The sequence below is a fragment of the Dendropsophus ebraccatus genome, chromosome 5 (assembly GCF_027789765.1).
Source record: "Dendropsophus ebraccatus isolate aDenEbr1 chromosome 5, aDenEbr1.pat, whole genome shotgun sequence".
In the NCBI taxonomy this organism is placed as follows: Eukaryota; Metazoa; Chordata; class Amphibia; order Anura; family Hylidae; genus Dendropsophus; species Dendropsophus ebraccatus.
The window spans coordinates 19392931-19413025 of record NC_091458.1 but is presented as its reverse complement, the minus strand read 5'-3'; the positions used below and the strand labels follow the sequence as shown (position 1 = coordinate 19413025).

Below are 20095 nucleotides of genomic sequence, written 5' to 3'. Positions count from 1 at the left end.
AGCCCGCCTGTGGCAGACTCAGAAGACAGAAGATCAGACTTCACAGAATTAGGCTATGTTCACACTATGTAAAATTGCTCAAACACGTCCGTTGTTATGAAATACAGCCGTGTTTTTTACATAGTGTGAACCTGGCCTTAAGGAGTATACCTCCGGCAGTCAGGCAGTGCGATCCGGACCCCCACAGACACGCTGAAGGGGTTCCGATCGGTAAGTGACAGGAGACGCTCGTGCCACTTACACTTAAACGGTGGCGATTGTGTTTTTTAAGAGGTTAATGGTGGGCTGCCGTGCGATCGCGGCACCCCGCCATTGAGGGTGAGGGCCCAGCTGCTGATAGCATTCGGTCCTCAACCTCTATGAAGCGAGCTCAGCTCCTGAGCTCGCATCATAACGCGCCACCCCCCCTCCTGGCAGGGCGTACACTTACGCCCTCCTGCGTTAGGGCACAGCCTGCGGGGGAGTAAATGTATGCCCTTGGTCGTTAGGGGGTTAATATAACACAGAGATGTGGAACCTTCGGCCCTCCAGCTGTTGCAAAACTACAATTCCCATCATGCCTGGACAGCCTTGGGCTGAATACAGCACTTCTGATGATGTATGAGTAGTGACCCTCTGACTTATCTTAGTGTCTATGGAGGGATCCGCTAGCATTAATGATCCCGTTACGGTTTCCATCCGAGTATGGCGGATCCTCCTAGTCTCTGCCTCTAATCATAGAGTCTGCCCCATGGCTGAGCGCGGCAGGATGTGCGGGCACCCTGGCACTGCGTGGGTTAAGCAGCCGGCAATGAAATGAAATGGAATGCAGATGTAACAACACGTTTCAGGAATCCCAGGCATGCCGTTTAGGAAATGCATTTTCCCACACAATTCTATTGCTACAATAACCACAAGGTAGCCAGGGGAAGAGGTGAACAATTCAGGTATAGATGGAGTTTTCGGTTACTTCCATATTTCGGCTGCTCCTCCTATGGCGCAGACTTTTCTGGTTATGTGATAGAAGCCGCTTTGTTACAGCTTCTCAGGTTCCTATAGGAGTCTCTGTGAATTACATTCATTGCATTAGTGATGGTGAGTTTTAAAGTACAGTTCCCTGATGAAGAAGTCATTTAGAGGTCGAAACACGTTGATATGTGCAATACTGGATAAAACTCCTGTTCGATGATCCTTATCCACGACTCATTCCTGTAGATGGTGGCGACTGTGTGAGATGTGTATTGTTTGTGAGTCTTCTACTACTGCTGAATGGGAAAGTCACAAGTCCACTATCAATCTTATGAGTGTGTATTAAAAGGTTTGTCTAGTCCTGTCACCAGTTTGTCTAGTTCTAACTCTTTGGATCAAGACCCCCGGCCTCCTCTGGCCATAAGAGGAGGTCAGGAAGCTAAAAACCATCAATAGGCTTTTTATACAGTTTATATAACTCTTAGCTATGTAAACAGCCTAACACTATGAGCTTATGTAACCTAGGACTAATCAGTTTACACAGCTCCGATTAAAGGGGAACTCCTGCTAAACGTTTTCTTCTTTCAAATCAACTGGTGTCAGAAAGTTATACAGATTTTTAATTCACTTCTATTTAAAAATATCCAGTACCTATCAGCTGCTGTATGTCCTGCAGGAAGCGGTGTATTCTTTCCAGTCTGACACAGTGCTCTCTGCTGCCACCTCTGTCCATGTCAGGAACTGTCCAGAGCAGAAGAGTTGTTTTTTTTTTTATAGGGATTTTCTACTTACCCTGGCAGTTCCTGACATGGACAGAGGTGGCAGCAGCGAGGAAGAATATACCACTTCCTGCAGGACATACAGCAACTGATAAGTACTGAAAGACTGGAGATTTTAAAGTACAAAATCTATATGACTTTCTGTCACCAGTTGATTTTAAAGAAAAAAAAAATTGCTGGAGTACCCCTTTAACACTAATGTCGACTACCTCCAGCAGCCACAAGAGGGAGCTGGTGGGATCTCTATCTTGTGAAAGATGCAGATCCCAGGGTTGGGAACCACCTGTGACGACCTATAAAGTGGATATGCCATTGCAAATATCTTTTTCTTCATCAGGTGAAACTTTCTATACTGGTATTTTAAAGGATTATTAGGCTTTATTATTGCCTTATCACTTCCTACAGGAGAAGACGTGACTCCTATGAATATTTGGCAGGTAGGTCATTTATTAATAAAAACCATGCTTCATTTTATGGCGTTCGGATATATGTTACCCCATGGCCTAATGGAGAGGTGCTATAATATGATATGGGTGGGACGCCTCACACCTCGGCTAATTGTAGGAAGAGGTGTTGTGTAAATAGGAGAGGCCTCCTGGACCATGTGCGAAGGACTTTTCTCCACCATTAAGGTCCAACACTATTTAAACAAAATGAATACTATTAAGCAGTTCTCAAGTTTAGGTGAAATATAGCGGTGGTGGTGAGTCACACTTGGCTCCTGGCAGGATAAAACCTCCACCCTGTAGACAAGGAGAGAGCGTCCATCATGCCTAATATTAAGCAGAGGGTGACAGGCTATAGATCCTGGACGCATATACTTAAATATTATATATACTTAATTATTGAAGGATCGGTAGCTGCAATCTCCAGCGATCGGTTATGATAGTCATGCAGCGGCCACTACTGGAGGACTGTGGTATTACATGGTCCCCATTCAAATGAGTTGATCAGTTAATATAGACAGACCCCTCCCCCTTAATTGGAAAACACAATCATCATCCTCTCCTTAAAATGACTGTACCACCAGGCCCAGGCTGAAGCACTGAAGGCGGGCCGACCCACCCAGTGGGAAGAAACCCCAGCCCCTCCATGACCTGGCTCCATTAAAATCAATGGAACCCTATCATAGAGGGGCTAGGGTTTCCTCCCACTAAGGGTGGGTCGGCCCGCCTTCAGTGCTTCAGCCTGGGCCTGATGGTACAGTCACTTTAATCTCAAATGGGGCCAATAAATGATTTAAAAAAAAAAAAATTAAAGGGTTTTTCACCAAAAATGTTTTTCTTTCAAATCAACTGGTGCCAGAATTTACTTCTTTTACAAAAATCTCCAGGCTTCCAATACTTATCAGCTGCTGAAGGAGGTGGTGTATTCCTTTTAGTCTGACACAGTGCTGTCTGCTGCCACCTCTGTCCATGTCAGGAACTGTCCAGAGCAGTATGCAAATCCCCATAGAAAACCTTTCCTGCTCTCGAGACTGGAAAGATTACCACTTTCTGCAGAACATACGGCAGCTGATAAGTACTGGAAGACTTAAGATTTTTGGTGAACAACCCCTTTAAGCATTTCCATTTCCGAATTGCCTGTAATTGCTAGCACAAGGAATCCTGGGAACTTGCCTAGGACCCCTGGTGCTAGAAGGTGAAGGCTGACTGAGTGAGGACACACCTGAGATGACTTCACAAGTCAGCAGCAGGAGAGGGAACGGAGAGGAGGTAAGTATGCAAGTAGTTCTTTTTGTGGGCTTAAGGTTGCTTTTTCTACATGCTCGGGGCATTTATCCACCTACTGGGGGGCACTTATCCAGCTATAGGGATAAGTACCTACTAGGGCAAATACCTACTGAGGCAGCTACCTAGTGATGGAAATCTGGCTTCAACTTACAGGGGAGAAACTGCATACTGGGGGAGGTAGCCCCTACCTACCTACTGGTTGACATATACCTACAGGGGGCACCTATCTACATACTGAAGGGGTAACTATCTATTGGTGGGGACACTGGGGGGAAATCCACCATCTATCCACTGGGGGGAAATACCTAAACAAGGCACTTTCCTACCAGGGGAGGCATTATTACTATTTAGAGCACTTTTGGTGGGGATAAGGCGTTAGATAGGTGTTGGTCCAACAGATTGGGGGGGGGGGGGGGGGGGCGCTATTTCCCTCAAGTGCCTAGGGCACTAAAATGCCTTGTTGTGGCCCCTGGTCATGCCCAAAGCCTTTCCTTAGGTTCCTATTGGTTTATTGCCCAGGCGGGGGTGCTGGAATTATTAATAACTAAAAAGAATTGAGAAGAAGAAACATTCTGTGCTGAGCAGTGTCACTAATCCTAAAGCAAACATTTCTGATAACAATATAATACCGACACTAGAATGACTCAATAATCCTATATTGACAGCTTTAGAAAGGCAGCTAAGCTCCCAATATGATTTAGTATCAGGTATTATCCTATAACTGGTTCCCATTTCTTATTGTTTACACAGACTCCGGCAAGCATCTCAGTAATGAAATTTAACTTAAGGGGGTATGACCAGTCTCCATAACTGATCAGTGGGGGTCCGACCACAGCACTACGAAGTACCCCACCCCTCCCTAGTATGTATTTAGCTTAGTGCCGCTGCGGTCTGGGTCATGCAGAGAGAACTGCATTTCAGCCCTATGCAGGTTAATAGCATTAGGATGCAGTACCTGCACTTGCACATAGGTGGCGCTATGCATGGCTATATTCAGAAAGCATGGTAATACTTTAGACCTCATTCACTAAGCAAGTGATAGAAAACCCTTTGAACTAATTTGCTACCAAGCACGAGTGTAAGAAGGCCATCGTCAATTCAAACAACATCCCTTCGTTTCATAGCCTATGTAGTTCACTGCTTAGACCAGGGCTGCTTTTGTGATATAACCCCTTCCTTGCTGTAGGCTCCTCCCCATTCAGCTTGTCATTTTCTTCCTTATAAGAAGTTCACTACTGAGACTAGGGCTGCGTTTGTGGTGTAACTACTTCCTTGCTGTAACCCCTTCTCCATTTAGCTTGTCATCATCTCCTTTATAAGCAGCTCACTGCTTAGACTAGGGCTGCGTTTGTGATGTAACTACTTCCTTGCTGTAACCCCTTCTCCATTTAGCTTGTCATCATCTCCTTTATAAGCAGCTCACTGCTTAGACTAGGGCTGCGTTTGTGATGTAACTACTTCCTTGCTGTGACCCCTTCTCCATTTAGCTTGTCATCATCTCCTTTATAAGCAGCTCACTGCTTAGACTAGGGCTGCGTTTGTGATGTAACTACTTCCTTGCTGTAACCCCTTCTCCATTTAGCTTGTCCTCATTATCCCCAGAGGCAGTTTGCTGCTTAGACCAGATCTGCATTTGTGATATAAATACTTCTTTTCTGTAACCCCTTCTCCATTTAGCTTGTCATCATCTCCTTTATAAGCAGTTCAATGCTTAGACCAGGGCTGCTTCATAGCATAAGCCCCATCTTTACTCTGATTGCTGTTGTTTGTTTCCCTTATGCTAATTTAGTCAGAGCATCAATAACCTCTTCTCCCCTACATTTCATCTATAGTAGTGTACTATAAATTAACCCCAAGCCCATTGCCAACCTGCTTAGTCCTGGGCACTGTTTCCATTACTATCCCATGACATAGCAGCACAAAGTAGGTGCTGTCTTGTGAATGGCCAGAGAAGTAAGGGAAAGGAACGTGCATACTACTAGCAAACAATCGAGCTCTGGTCACATCCTAAAATGGAGAGAATGTGATGCATTTTTGACGTCATAAAGGGGTTACAGCAAGGAAGTAGTTATATCACAAAAGCAGCCCTGGTCTAAGAAGTCAACTGTTGCTTATGAGGAATCTGATGATAATCTTGACTTAAAACACATGAACATGATAATGTCTACATTCATATACAGAAATGTATATATACAGTATATATATATATATATAAGGGTACATGCACATACATATTACACACAATGATGTCTGTTTAAGTAAATGCCTTTGTGTTTAGAGGGTTAAGGAATGCTAAGTATTCTATTCCCTAACAGCGCTACCACAGGAGAAATTAGGTATTACACATTGTCCTTTAAAAATCAATGAACTGTCATGTATTGCATTGACATGTTGGTTTCTCCATAGACAGAGGCACTCTTTGTAGCAGCTCCCCACTCTTTCAAACAGATGATACCCCTCCCCACCGTATATTTTCTCAGAATCCTTAACAAAGTATTTAATAATCAACTTTCTAAACCAGACACCACTTTAAACCGTATTCATTTGCTTCCTTAGAAACACTTGAAGGACTTTGCTTACAAAGCTGAGCTGCACTCTAAGCGCTGTGAAAAAAAAAACAACTCCTAAAATTCCTTGCAAATGATGAGTCACGATACATGAATACATTTCTGGAGATCAGCTTTCTGCTCACAAGCGCGACTGTGTCGGCAATATGTCTATCATGGACGCGACAGCTCCGTCCCCTGTGAGCTCATAGGGAAACTGATGCCGAGAATCAGTCATCGCTGCATCACTTTGCATTAATCCATTTTTACATCATTAAATGAATCACAGAGAAACACTCGAAATATTGTCCCCAACACGTAATGTTTACCAGAAAAAGCAAAACAGACGAATTAAAAGAGAAATTTAAGCCCTGACTAAAAGATGGGAAAAACATGGCTTCTTTTCTTCAGAAACAGCGCCACACCTGTCCTCAGGGTGTGTGTGCTATTGCAGCTTCCACAGGGAGAAGCTTTCTCCTGTGTTCACTGTCACCACCTGCATTTGGTAGAAGCTGCCAAAAAAAAGTTGAAGGAGGAGAAATCTGACTACGACTACGAATTAGCTTTGTTAACATTGATGCTGCATTCTGTATCATAGTGATTCATCCAGATGTAGCAAGAATGGCCTGTATGAAATGTGAAAACTTGATGGACACCAAGATTAAAGGTTAAGATAGGGGAAAACTAAAAAGGTTGGTGGTAGGTCGACTGCTGGGACCCCAAGCGATCATGAAGGAGGAAAAATATCCCTCGAGTAAAGCAGTGCACATGCTCGGTCATTTGCTGTCTATGGGACATTGCACTTGGCAATGTATGGACATTCCATGGAGAATGAAGGGAGTGGTGGCTGGGCATGCTTGTTGCCTCTCCATTCACTCCGGAACAATCAACCTCTATTCTGGTGATTGGTGGGGGGTCCCATCAGTCGGACCCCCATGATCCGCCAATAATCCCTTATCATGTGACTAGGGGATAACTTTTAATCTTTGGATAACCCTCATCAGGCCATGGTTGACAAGCAAAATAAGACACCATCACATGGCATTCTTTATGTTTCTTTTATTTTTATCCAACATAATACCGCCACATAATGCCAAGGAAGTACCGCCATATAGTTTCATATTGCCTAGTAAGTATTGCCTACATACCCCTCATACAGCCCCCATGTAATACAGAGTATCCAAATAATAAAGCCCATATAATATCGTCATATAGTTTTCACATAACATAGTTTTCACACTGCCAAGTAATGCTGAGTGGTTTCAGTTTGTTTCTGGAGTTGATGAATTTAGTGGGCCCCAAGAAATGGGGGCACCAGATATTTGATGTCCCCATATACTATTGTCACCTAAGAACATATACAGCCTACATGATACTGGCATATAGTCAGGGGCTGGCTGGCAAACTTTAGCCTGGGGGGCAAGTACACAGCAGTGGCCCATGAGTAGCGGATATTCGCCAGGGCCGAACCTAAACATCCCAAGCCGGCCGGGGGTGAGGGGAACATAATAAAGAATCCATACTTGTCCCAATGCCTCTGCAGTGCAGCGTCACTGCTCACAGACCGGTTCCTGCAGCTCCTGGTCCTGCAACGTCACACACTGGGGCGAACGGGTACTTCCTGCCGGATTTGACAATCCAGGAATGGGAGGAGCAGGATAACAGTAGCTGTGAGAGAGGTGGTGAACCTGTACTGCAGGGGCACAGGGACGGGTAAGTATATTCTTTTTTATGTTCCTCCAACCTCTGCCGCCCCAGGATTTTTATGTAAGGCCAGAGTTTAATCTGCTCTGGCTTGGATTATACCTTGTATGGACATGGACATCATACTATTACTGACCAAATGCTGTATACTTATATAACCAATAATATCAGTATACAAGGGGCAAATAATACCGCCATACCATGACCACATACTACAATCACATAGTAACTACATTATAAAAGGTTACCTAATACCGTCACACCACGAGCATTACTACTATACTGGTACTACACTCCACCACACAGGGGCCAATATTACCCCATACGGTGACCAAATAGTGGTAGATACCAGCTGTACACAAGCTCTGTATACCATATAAGTACAGTGCAAACACATCCAGTGACTCACAGATGACGTTTTCTGAGTCGGTCAGGTTTCCTTTTCTTTTTGATCATGAATAATTCTTCCAACCACAAATCATCTCAGCAGTATCTGCCAGACAAACATCTTCAGCACCTTACTTTTACAGCACCTTTACCCACTTTTATACAAACTCTCCATCATAGTGCCCCTAAACAGTAACAGGAACTTCTTTAAAGACCAATCTGTAGTCACTTCCCTTTTCTGTGCCTCTTTTTAAAGTTAGGTCCCTTCTTCATGCCTGTATCTGTAATGAGACCCCCTATTTGTTCCCCATCTGTAATTGTGCCCCCTGTCTTTGCCCTCATCTTTAGTTAGGCCCCCCTTTGTGTCCCCATCTGCAGTTAGCCCCACCCTCTCCTTGTGCTAAGTGAATAGCACCCATTTGTCCTAATGAACTGTACTACTGTCCCCTAGATAAACTGTGCCTCTTATGAACTGTCTATAATAAATAGTACCACTGCCCCCCACAACACTGTCCTCTAATGTACTGTACCGCTGTCCTCTCTAATGTACTGTACCACTGACCCCCCCTAATGTACTGTACCACTGTCACCTCTAATGTACTGTACCACTGCCCCCCCCAACTATCCTCTAATGTACTGTACCACTGTCCTCTCTAATGTACTGTACCACTGACCCCCCTAATGTATTGTACTACTGTCGCCTCTAATGTACTGTACCACTGTCCTCTCTAATGCACTATACCACTGTCCCCTATAATGCACTGTACCACGGTCCTCTAATGTACTGTACTACTGTCCTCTCTAATGTACTGTACCACTGTCCTCTAATGTACTGTACCACTGTCCTCTAATGTACTGTACCACTGTCCTCTCTAATGTACTGTACCCCTGTCCTCTAATGTACTGTACCACTGTCCTCTCTAATGTACTGTGCCACTGTCCCCTCTAATGTACTGTACCGCTGTCCTCTCTAATGTACTGTGCCACTGTCCTCTAATGTACTGTACCACTGTCCCCTCTTATGTACTGTACCAATGTCCCCTCTAATGTACTGTACCACTGCCCCCTCTAATGTACTGTACCACTGTCCTCTAATGTACTGTACCAATGTCGGTCCTAATGTACTGTACCACTGTCCCCTCTAATGTACTGTGCCACTGTCCTCTTTAATGTACTGTCCCAATCACCCCCTAATGTACTGTACCACTCTCCTCTCTAATGTACTGTACCACTGTCCCCTTTAATGCACTATACCACTGTCCTCTAATGTACTGTACCACTGTCCCCTCTAATGCACTGTACCACTGTCCTCTCTAATGTACTGTACCACTGTCCTCTCTAATGTACTGTACCACTGTTCCCTCTAATGCACTGTACCACTGTCCTCTCTAATGTACTGTACCACTGTCCTCTCTAATGTACTATACCACTGTCCTCTATGTACTGTACCACTGTTCCCTCTAATGTACTGTACCACTGTCCTCTCTAATGTACTGTACCACTGTTCCCTCTAATGTACTGTACCACTGTCCCTGTAATGTTCTGTACCACTGTCCTCTCTAATGTACTGAACCACCGTCCCCTCTAATGCACTGTACCACTGTCCTCTCTAATGTACTGTACCACTGTCCCCTCTAATGCACTATACCACTGTCCTCTATGTACTGTACCACTGTTCCCTCTAATGTACTGTACCACTGTCCCTGTAATGTTCTGTACCACTGTCCTCTCTAATGTACTGAACCACTGTCCCCTCTAATGCACTGTACCACTGTCCTCTCTAATGTACTGTACCACTGTCCTCTCTAATGTACTGTACCACTGACCCCTCTAATGTACTGTACCACTGTCCCCTCTAATGTACTGTACCACTGTCCTCTATGTACTGTACCACTGTTCCCTCTAATGTACTATACCACTGTCCTCTCTAATGTACTGTACCACTGTCCCCTCTAATGCACTATACCACTGTCCTCTATGTACTGTACCACTGTTCCCTCTAATGTACTGTACCACTGTCCCTGTAATGTTCTGTACCACTGTCTTCTCTAATGTACTGAACCACTGTCCCCTCTAATGCACTGTACCACTGTCCTCTCTAATGTACTGTACCACTGTCCTCTCTAATGTACTGTACCACTGACCCCTCTAATGTACTGTACCACTGTTCCCTCTAATGTACTGTACCACTGTCCCCTCTAATGTACTGTACCACTGTCCCCTCTAATGTACTGTACCACTGTCCTCTAATGTACTGTACCACTGTCCTCTAATGTACTGTACCACTGTCCTCTCTAATGTACTATACCACTGTCCCCTCTAATGCACTATACCACTGTCCTCTATGTACTGTACCACTGTCCCCTCTAATGCACTATACCACTGTCCTCTCTAATGTAACGTACCCAGTGGCGGATTAAATGTACCCTGGGCCCCGGGCTGTCCACCCAACCTGGGCCCCCCCCCCCCAGCCACCCCAGCAGGCTGTGTGGGGTATATAAGAATACATAGGTCTGAGGGGGATCAGTATATAGAAGTGACCCCAGAACATCACTAATAGGGGATAGGGGGGGTGTTTTTGTTCTATCCCCTATTAGTGATGTTCTGGGGTCACTTCCCTGCACTGAGCCCCCACAGATCTATGTATTCTTATATGCCACAAAGAATCCAGTGTATGATGCACCTAGGACCAAACTACAACAGCTACATGCACTACAACTCCCAGCATGTACTGACAGTCTGCAGCCCTCATAATATGCTGGGAGTTGTAGTGCCTGCAGTTGTAGTTGGGTTCTAGTTTAAAAGTTTTCGCTAGTGTACTGTAGTGACCCCGGGGCTGTGTCAGTACACTACCGCAAACAAAACACTGACCCATTTAGACCCCAATGGTACACAGGCTCTGCACACTATAGGGCTGGGTTCACACTATGTATATTTCAGGCAGTATTTGGTCCTCATGTCAGGTCCTCATAGCAACCAAAACCAGGAGTGGATGGAAAACACAGAAAGGATCTGTTGACACAATGTTGTAATTGAGTGGATGGCCGTCATATAACAGTAAATAACGTCCGTTATTTCAATATAACAGCCATTGTTTTAAAATAACAGCAAATATTTGCCATTAAATGGCGGCCATCCACTCAATTACAACATTGTGTGAACAGAGCCTTTCTGTGTTTTCTATCCACTCCTGGTTTTGGTTGCTATGAGGACCACAATACTGACTGAAATATACTGTGTGTGAGCCCAGCCTATAAGTGATTACAGTGCAGTTACTAATGACTCACAGGTGACGTCTTCTCCGATTGCCGTCGCTCACTTTTTCCTTTCCTCTCTATTTGGCGCAGCATCATGAAGACTTCTCCGGCCCCAACTCAACTGCAGGCGGGGAGCTGGGGGTGACTGGGGAAGGGAGGCAGCTGGGGCGACAGGGGGAGAAGCTGGGGCAAATGAGGCCGGGGAGGGGGGGGGGAAGCTGGGAAGGCAGGGAAGCAGCAGGGGGTGAACATGATGGGGGTAGCAGCAGGGGGAGAAGATGATGGGGGTAGCAGCAGGGGGAAAAGATGATGGGGGTGGCAGCGGGAGGAGAAGATGATGAAGGGTAGCAGCGGGAGGAGAAGATGATGAAGGGTAGCAGCAGGGGGAAAAGATGATGGGGGTAGCAGCAGGGGGAGAAGATGATGGGGGTAGCAGCAGGGGGAGAAGATGATGGGGGTGGCAGCAGATGATGAAGGGTAGCAGCAGGGGGAGAAGATGATGGGGGTGGCAGCAGGGGGAGAAGATGATGGGGGTGGCAGCAGGGGGAGAAGATGATGGGGGTAGCAGCAGGAGTAGAAGATGATGGGGGTGGCAGCAGGGGGAGAAGATGATGGGGGTGGCAGCAGGGGGAGAAGATGATGGGGGTGGCAGCAGGGGGAGAAGATGATGGGGTTAGCAGCAGGGGGAGAAGATGATGGGGGTAGCAGCAGGGGGAGAAGATGATGGGGGTAGCAGCAGGGGGAGAAGATGATGGGGGTAGCAGCAGGGGGAGAAGATGATGGGGGTAGCAGCAGGGGGAGAAGATGATGGGGGTGGCAGCAGGGGAGAAGATGATGGGGGTGGCAGCAGGGGGAGAAGATGATGGGGGTAGCAGCAGGGGGAGAAGATGATGGGGGTGGCAGCAGGGGGAGAAGATGATGGGGGTAGCAGCAGGGGGAGAAGATGATGGGGGTGGCAGCAGGGGGAGATGATGGGGGTAGCAGCAGGGGGAGAAGATGATGGGGGTATCAGCAGGGGGAGAAGATGATGTGGGTGGCAGCAGGGGAGAAGATGATGGGGGTAGCAGCAGGGGGAGAAGATGATGGGGGTATCAGCAGGGGGAGAAGATGATGGGGGTAGCAGCAGGGGGAGAAGATGATGGGGGTGGCAGCAGGGGGAGATGATGGGGGTAGCAGCAGGGGGAGAAGATGATGGGGGTGGCAACAGGGGGAGATAATGGGGGTATCAGCAGGGGGAGAAGATGATGGGGGTAGCAGCAGGGGGAGAAGATGATGGGGGTGGCAGCAGGGGGAGAAGATGATGGGGGTAGCAGCAGAGGGAGAAGATGATGGGGGTGGCAGCAGGGGGAGAAGATGATGGGGGTAGCAGCAGAGGGAGAAGATGATGGGGGTATCAGCAGGGGGAGAAGATGATGGGGTAGCAGCAGGGGGAGAAGATGATGGGGGTATCAGCAGGGGGAGAAGATGATGGGGGTATCAGCAGGGGGAGAAGATGATGGGGGTAGCAGAAGGGGGAGAAGATGATGGGGGTATCAGCAGGAGGAGAAGATGATGGGGGTAGCAGAAGGGGGAGAAGATGATGGGGGTGGCAGCAGGGGAGAAGATGATGGGGGTGGCAGCAGGGGAAGAAGATGATGGGGGTATCAGCAGGGAGAGAAGATGATGGGGTAGCAGCAGGGGGAGAAGATGATGGGGGTATCAGCAGGGGGAGAAGATGATGGGGGTATCAGCAGGGGGAGAAGATGATGGGGGTAGCAGCAGGGGGAGAAGATGATGGGGGTAGCAGCAGGGGGAGAAGATGGGGCGGCATGGAGAGCAGCTAAGGGGCAAGGGGTACAGCCGGGTGGCAGGGGGTATATTCGGGCGGCAGGGAGCCAGGGTGAGCTTCCGGCAGAGAGAGCAGGCCGGAAGCTCACAGTGCAGCCCCGCGGTGCCCGAACTTCTCTGCTTGGCGGCGCGCAGGATGTGACGTCATCACGCCGCCAGGAGAGAAGTACGGGCACCGCAAAGACGGCAAGGAGAGAGGGGGCGGTGCCGCGGCGGACTCCGACGACAGCACGCCACAGCAGAACATCACTCGGGGGCCCATTGGGCCCCGAAAGTGATGTGCTGCTGGCGCTGCTATGCAAGATCTTAATGTGGGCGGCGCGGGCCCCCCCGGAGCCTTGGGCCCCGGGCGGCCGCCCAAACCGCCCACATTATAATCCGCCATTGAACGTACCACTGAGCCCCCTAAATCATTGTTTCCCAACCAGTGGCTCCTCAGATGTTTGTAAACTACAACTTCCATTATGCAAGCAGGACATGATAATAGTTGTAGTTTGGTAACACTTGAGGAGCGCCTGGATAGGAAGCAATGATTTATGGGTACAGTTTATTTAGTGTGATTTCTCCAACATCTGACCCTTCTGCAGTTATTAAACTACAACCCCCATTATATCCTGCCAGCAGGGCATGATAGGGGTTGTAGTTTTGTAACAACTGAGGAGCCACTGTTAGGAAGCAATGATTTAGGGGTACAGTTTATTTTGTGTGGTGTTCTCCAACATGTGACCCTCCTGCTGTTCCTAAACTACCATCCCCATTATCTCCTGCTAGAAGGGCATGATGGGAGTTGTAGTGTTTCACTAACTGAGCAGTCACAGGTTGGAGAACACTACCTAAACTCTACCTAAATTATTGCTTCCTAACCAGTGACTCCTCAGCTGTTGCCAAACTACAACCCCTATCATGTCCTGCCACCAGGATATAATGGGAGCTGTAGTTATGCAATAACTGGAGAGTCAAATGTTGTAGATAGGACAAAGCACAATGCACAATGCCCCCCCCCCCCCCCATATACTTACTTCACAAGCTGGTCCGTGCTTCTCTGCTGCTCTGGCCTCTTCTGGTTAGGTCTGACCAGAGCAGAGAGGAGCAGGCAGTGCTAATCACACTGCAGAATCACGGAGGAGACACTGGCTGCCCAGACAGGGAGGTGAGTGTCCCCTGCTCCAGCCAGCCCTAGGCTACTGTATTGTATTGGTGTCTTATAGACCCCAGTACTATACAGTAACCCCCCCAGACCCGCTCCCCACAACCCAGGCTTCCTCCCCAGATACCAGTCGGGCGGTGGGCGGCTCTTCTCCCGGCAGGCGTCCTCCTCCATGGGCTGTGCACTTCTCTTTGCTCAGTGATGGAACAGGCTGCCTGCTCCACCAATGAGCAAAGTGAAGTGTGAGGCAGAGTCAGCGCTGCGTTCTGTCACCGCTGCTGACTGCTAGAGAGTGAGTGCAGCGGCCGCACTTACTGAGGAAAGAATTAAAGTGGCAGAGCGGCCCTAGCAACATCCGGACGCCGCGGCCCTTAGGTGTAGTGGAGGGACCGGCCCGGGGGGCATATGCCACCCTGCCCCCCTGCCCAGCCCGCCCCTGGTTCTCATATAATATGTAATATTCAAATACTATACCCTTAAAGGGACCACATAATACCGCCATATAGTTTCCACATAATAGGCAACATCCAGATACTACTTCTTAAAGGGGTTGTTCGCCAAAAATGTTTTTCTTTTAAATCAACTGGTGCCAGAAAGTTCCAGAGATCTGTAAATTACTTTTGATAAAAAAAAAAAAAAAAATCTCCTGTCTTCCAGTACTTATCAGTTGCTGTACGTCTTGCAGGAAGTGGTTCATTTTCCATTCTGACACAGTGCTCTCTGCTGCCACCTCTGTCCATGTCGAGAACTGTCCAGAGCAATAGCAAAACCCCATAGAAAACCTCTCCTGCTCTCCAAACTGGAAAGAATAGCACTTCCTGCATGACGTACAGCAGATGATAAGTATTGGAAGACTTTTATTTTTTTTTTTATATAAGTAAATTCCAAATCTCTGGCACTTTCTGGCACCAGTTGGTTTGAAAGGAAAAAACAATCCCATTAAAGGATGTTTTAATGAGCTCACATAATACCGCCACATAGTTTCTTTGTAATACCTCTACCTACTGCTACGACGAGTGACTAATGGGGTACTTTTAGGAATTACCAGGAATAATTAGATGGAATATAATATACAACCCTATAATGGCAAATAGACAGATTCTTGGAAAGCAGATATTGAGTTATACGCTCCGGCCAAAGCCTCCTATAGCAATTATGGCGGTATCCTACTGTATATAGGACTAGCCAAACATGAGACACATGCCCCCTATCTGCACTTCAAGGCATACACATATACATTGTTTTTTTTTAGGTTGCATTACTATGTGCTGTTTTTAATCCTCTTTCTGGTTCTGATTGAGGAGATCCAGCTATGTATATCTTACAGGCAATGCTCCATGGGAAAAAATATGCAAATTAGCTCTCCTCCACATAGAGGAAAACTGTCTCTTGACTGCCACCTATAGGTAGCTGATGATTACTGGTAATCAGGGGGCATAACATTAGGAGTGGCAGGCTTAGTCACTCCTATAGGGCCCCAAAGCTAAAGGAATTCATTATAAGTGTGCATAGAGGAGCTAGGTTTTACTAGGTATATAGTGTACTGTGTCTAAGGGTCCTATTACACGGGCCGATGGGGGCCCGATAATAACTGTAAGCGAGCGCCGATCTGCTAGATCGGTGCTCACTTACTGGGCCTATTACACGGCCCAATAATTGTTTAACAAGGGCTGCATGGACATCGTTACCGATGGGGGGGGGGGAAAGCACCACCCCTGTCCTCAGGTTGTATGTGGTATTTCAATTTAACGCCGTTCACTTCAATGGAAATGAGCTGCATAATCCACATTCAAACTGAGGACAAAAGTGGCGCTGTTTTTGGAGGTCATGTTTCTAAGCCTGGACAACCCCTTTAAGATCTATCAGATGAAGCAAGATGGCAGTGCCTGGAAAAGTGGGGAGCATGGTGCAATACTGAGTATGTAGGAGAAAAGGTACAAGATGGCGGAGGGTACGCCAGTCTTAGAAATAAGCTCACTGTTACGGCATGATGAATTTATTTCCCAGATTCAAGTATGGGGCCCCTCAGCACTATATCCATTGGTACACCTGTTGCTCCAATGGCCGAACCCTGTTCATCTGCCGCACCATAAAAGCACCCAAGACGGCACTCAATGCAATCCTAGGACCCTCGGAGTCCATTTTTTGAGTCAATGTACACAAGGCCATAAATATCTTATTGGAAGCCCATGTAACTACTATGGAGAGGAGACCTTACTCCATACTAGAAATAAGCTGAATTTAAAGGGATTATCCACAGTTAGAAAAAACATGGCCGCTCTCTTCCAGAGACAGCACGGCTCTTTTTCTCCAGTTTGGATGCGGTTTTTTAACTCAGTTCCATTAAAATGAATGGAGCCTACTGGAGACGGAAGAAAGAGGCCATGTTTTTCTGGATAACCCCCTTTAAGAAATTATTTTAAGGTCCAATATGGTTGAATGGGGGAGATTTTTGGCGCTGTCTTATTGTGAGATTCGCCCTGTTGCCCATAGCAACCAATCACAGCTCAACTTTCATTTTCGCAGAGCAACGTGAGACTTGAAAGCTCAGCTGTGATTGGTTGCTATGGGCAACAAGGAGAATCTTACTATAAGACAGCACCATAAATCTCCCCCGCTCAACCAATTCGGTGGCCAATTCAACCATATTGATCCGGAAACAAATATCTGTGATTGGACTGTATCCATGGGCCCGGGCTCCGCTTGAAATTCTGAGAGAATTGCTCAGTGTGAACGGGCCCTAACCCTAACCTCTAATCCTTATGGTGGCTGCCATTTTGAGTAATTTGCTCAAAAATAATCCAAAAAATTTCAGATTTGCTAAAATTTTAATATTTTTTTAAACTAAATTAATGTATTCCAAACTAAATGGCTGACAGGGTGGTAGGACCCTCCCTATGCAGGGCGCTGCCAGGAACACAATGCTTAGAGGGTGAGATGCCATGAAGCAGCACAGGGGGGCGCTGGCCTCATTCTGTGACATGGATATGTAACGTGGATAAGATGGGGGTTACTTACTGCAATAAGAGCCGAGTTTCTCTGGCCCAGTCCATTGGACGCTTGCTGGCCTCCATTGATGTCACTGCCCTGGTCGTTGTGGAGTGGCGGCTGCTGCGGCTGATGGTGGCGGTAGTCAGGGGGGGCAGCACACGAGTTCTTGCTATGCTTACTGCTTTTCCTAGACCCCTGGCCGTGCTGGACGAGGGTCAGCAGCTGCAGGGTGTTCTCCCGCTCTCTATCAGAACTCTCCGCCCGGCTGCGCTCGTAGCGCCCCTCGCAGTTCAAGTGATGCTGACGACAAACCGCTATCCGAGCCCGTAACCGCTCAACTATGGCGCTGTGCAGCCTGGGAGCCACTGTCCCACCTCCGAGCAGACCCATGTTAGATACTCCAATGGCAAGACTCCCCGCCGGGGCTTGAGGGGGGGCTGTTTCCCCCATAATTCTGGAGGCACGGTTTCCTTCACTCAGTAACAGATGGAGATTATTTTATCCTTACTGCAACATAAATGGAGGATGGCGATGTTCTCGGAAACGGTGGAATCGATTGAGTCCCGAAGTGATCCGGTTCTAGAAGGGAAAACATATACAATGTATCACAAGAGAGCATACAACCCCCACGTGTAGCGCATAGTGTTCAGCGCACCTGCCGAACTGTTCGGGTTTGGCAACGTTCTCCAGACTTGAACGCTCTGCATTTGACTCCTGGTGGCTGAAGAAGTTGGATGCAGCCCTAGGAAGTCCTGAAAAAATTGGATACAGCCATAGGCCAAAGGTTGTATCCATGTTTTATTGCAGCCCTGGGGCGCCACCCAACCTCTCCAGGCAGTGGGAGTCAGATGCCGAGTGTTTGGGTTCAGAGAACATCGCGGAACCCAAACAGTTCGGCATATCCACTCAACACTAATAGCACTACTAAATCCAGTAAAAAAAAATTCAATATGGTGCTAATGTGATCTTGGCGCTCTCACTAGCCTTGATTTACCTTTGAGGGACAGTGTGTATCCCCTTTAGCATAAGGATGGCTCCGCTTACTGATACACAGCTCTTTTTTTTACACATTCTAAACTCCTCTAAACTCCTCTAAACTCCGCCCCCACTTCCTGTAACTTGTCCTGATCTAGCCGTTACTAAAGACAGATTTCCCCTGACAAGACAGTGGATGGCAGATTGCAGAGAAGGGGAACACCTAGTGGACAAGAGTTACTTTCTTCTGGGGTAAGAATGAAGTGATTTACTATTGGTTATTGCTACAGATCACATGGGGGAAGAAGACTGAAAATATAATTACAAGTATGAAAGGAATTATTAGTCTTACCATGGTCAGCAACATATAAAGAGTTATGTTTAAGTGGAATACCCCTTTAACAATGCAAATGTATAATTCAGGACTCAGTAACTATGTGATCTGAATGTTTTCCGTCACTCTGCATTCTTTTCCTAAATAACACGCCTGCGGTGTGACAGAGGCAGGTGTGCATACATTCAGGAGAGAGAGAAAGCTAAGTGACAACCCAAGTAGGAGCTGTAATGGCGGCCACATTGGTTGTCACCAGGCTTTCCCAGGTGCGGATAAATCTAAATAACATCACATTTAAGAAAAAGTGAAAATATTATATCATTTTCAATGGAAACATCCAACCAGGGATATCACCCAGCTTTCCCAGAGCTCTGAGCTACAAATGTACCATTCGGGGGTCTGGAAAAGCTGAGTGCCAACCATGGTCGGAGCTGGAACACAGGCTTTATCAGTTATCACCCAGCCTTCTCAGACCTCTGAATGAAAAGTTTACCATTCAGAGGTCTGGAAAAGCTGAGTGGCCCCTGGTCGGAGCTGTGATTGAGGCTTTATTAGTTATCACTCAGCTTTCCCAGAATCGGATAGAATGAAAATGTCTCATTCTATTGCTACTGAAACCTGCAACATCCTCAGTCCATGCTGAGAGTTATAGTTCTACAATAACCCAGGAGCTAAACTAAGAACTGTTCAAAAAGTTTCTGCAATTGAAAGTAACCAATGTAGCAGAGCTGAGCTGATCTAAAGACGTAGAGCTGAGTTTGCAATTCGGCACAGTCACAACAATGATATATCGCAATGTGGTGTATATGATTTTACATGGGACTGCAGCTCAACCTGCTGCAGGATCTTATAATGCAATGTAAAGAAACAGTGAACTCACTCAGCTCTGCTACATCTGTAACCAGCCTTACCTTATGAAACTCCAGCCTGCTCCCTCCGATGGGAGAAATACATTCTTCAGTAACTGGGATGAACTGGGCAGGAGATTTTCCCAGGCTCTTGGAGACTTCACTCACAATCTTGTTCTTCAGCTTGTTCTCTTCTCTAAGTTTCTCCAAGTCCCAAGTGAAGTGATCCCAGCACTGCTGTAGGTGCACAGTGACCTCCTGTAGGCACAAGCATGGACCTGGGGATGTAACTTGTAATTTTGTAACTTTTCTTATTGCTTGTTGGCAGCCCAGACTGTTCACACTACACTGTAGCCTGCACTTTCCCCAGTACAGAGACTTTCATTGTGTGTGTGAGACTGGGAAAGCCTGGTATGTTCACACATTCTCTAGGGCGACATCTAGTGGATGAATTGCGTCATTGCAGCTGCTGGGAAACTTGCGATGAAATCAGAAATGTGTAAGAGAGACCTCTGGTGGATATTTGTGAGAATGCAGTCTGTATTTTGAGGTTGAAAACTATGCTTGTTTTATAAGTGAAATAAGATTTTCAAGCCTTTTGCAGCATTTGTATGTTTTT

General features: G+C 46.9%; 1 protein-coding gene across 1 annotated transcript in view; it reads right to left on the bottom strand.

Moving 5' to 3' along the window:
• MAML2 (mastermind like transcriptional coactivator 2) overlaps positions 1-19843 on the bottom strand; it is a 109223-nt gene extending 89380 nt beyond the window's left edge. The window contains exons 1-2 of the mRNA XM_069969617.1: positions 19540-19843; positions 17347-17898 (exon numbers count right to left, since the gene is read on the bottom strand). Coding sequence (XP_069825718.1) covers positions 17347-17769 — 423 coding nt within the window. The 5' untranslated portion in view covers positions 17770-17898; positions 19540-19843. The remainder of the gene's footprint in view (positions 1-17346; positions 17899-19539) is intronic.
• Between the last annotated feature and the right edge of the window lie 252 nt (positions 19844-20095).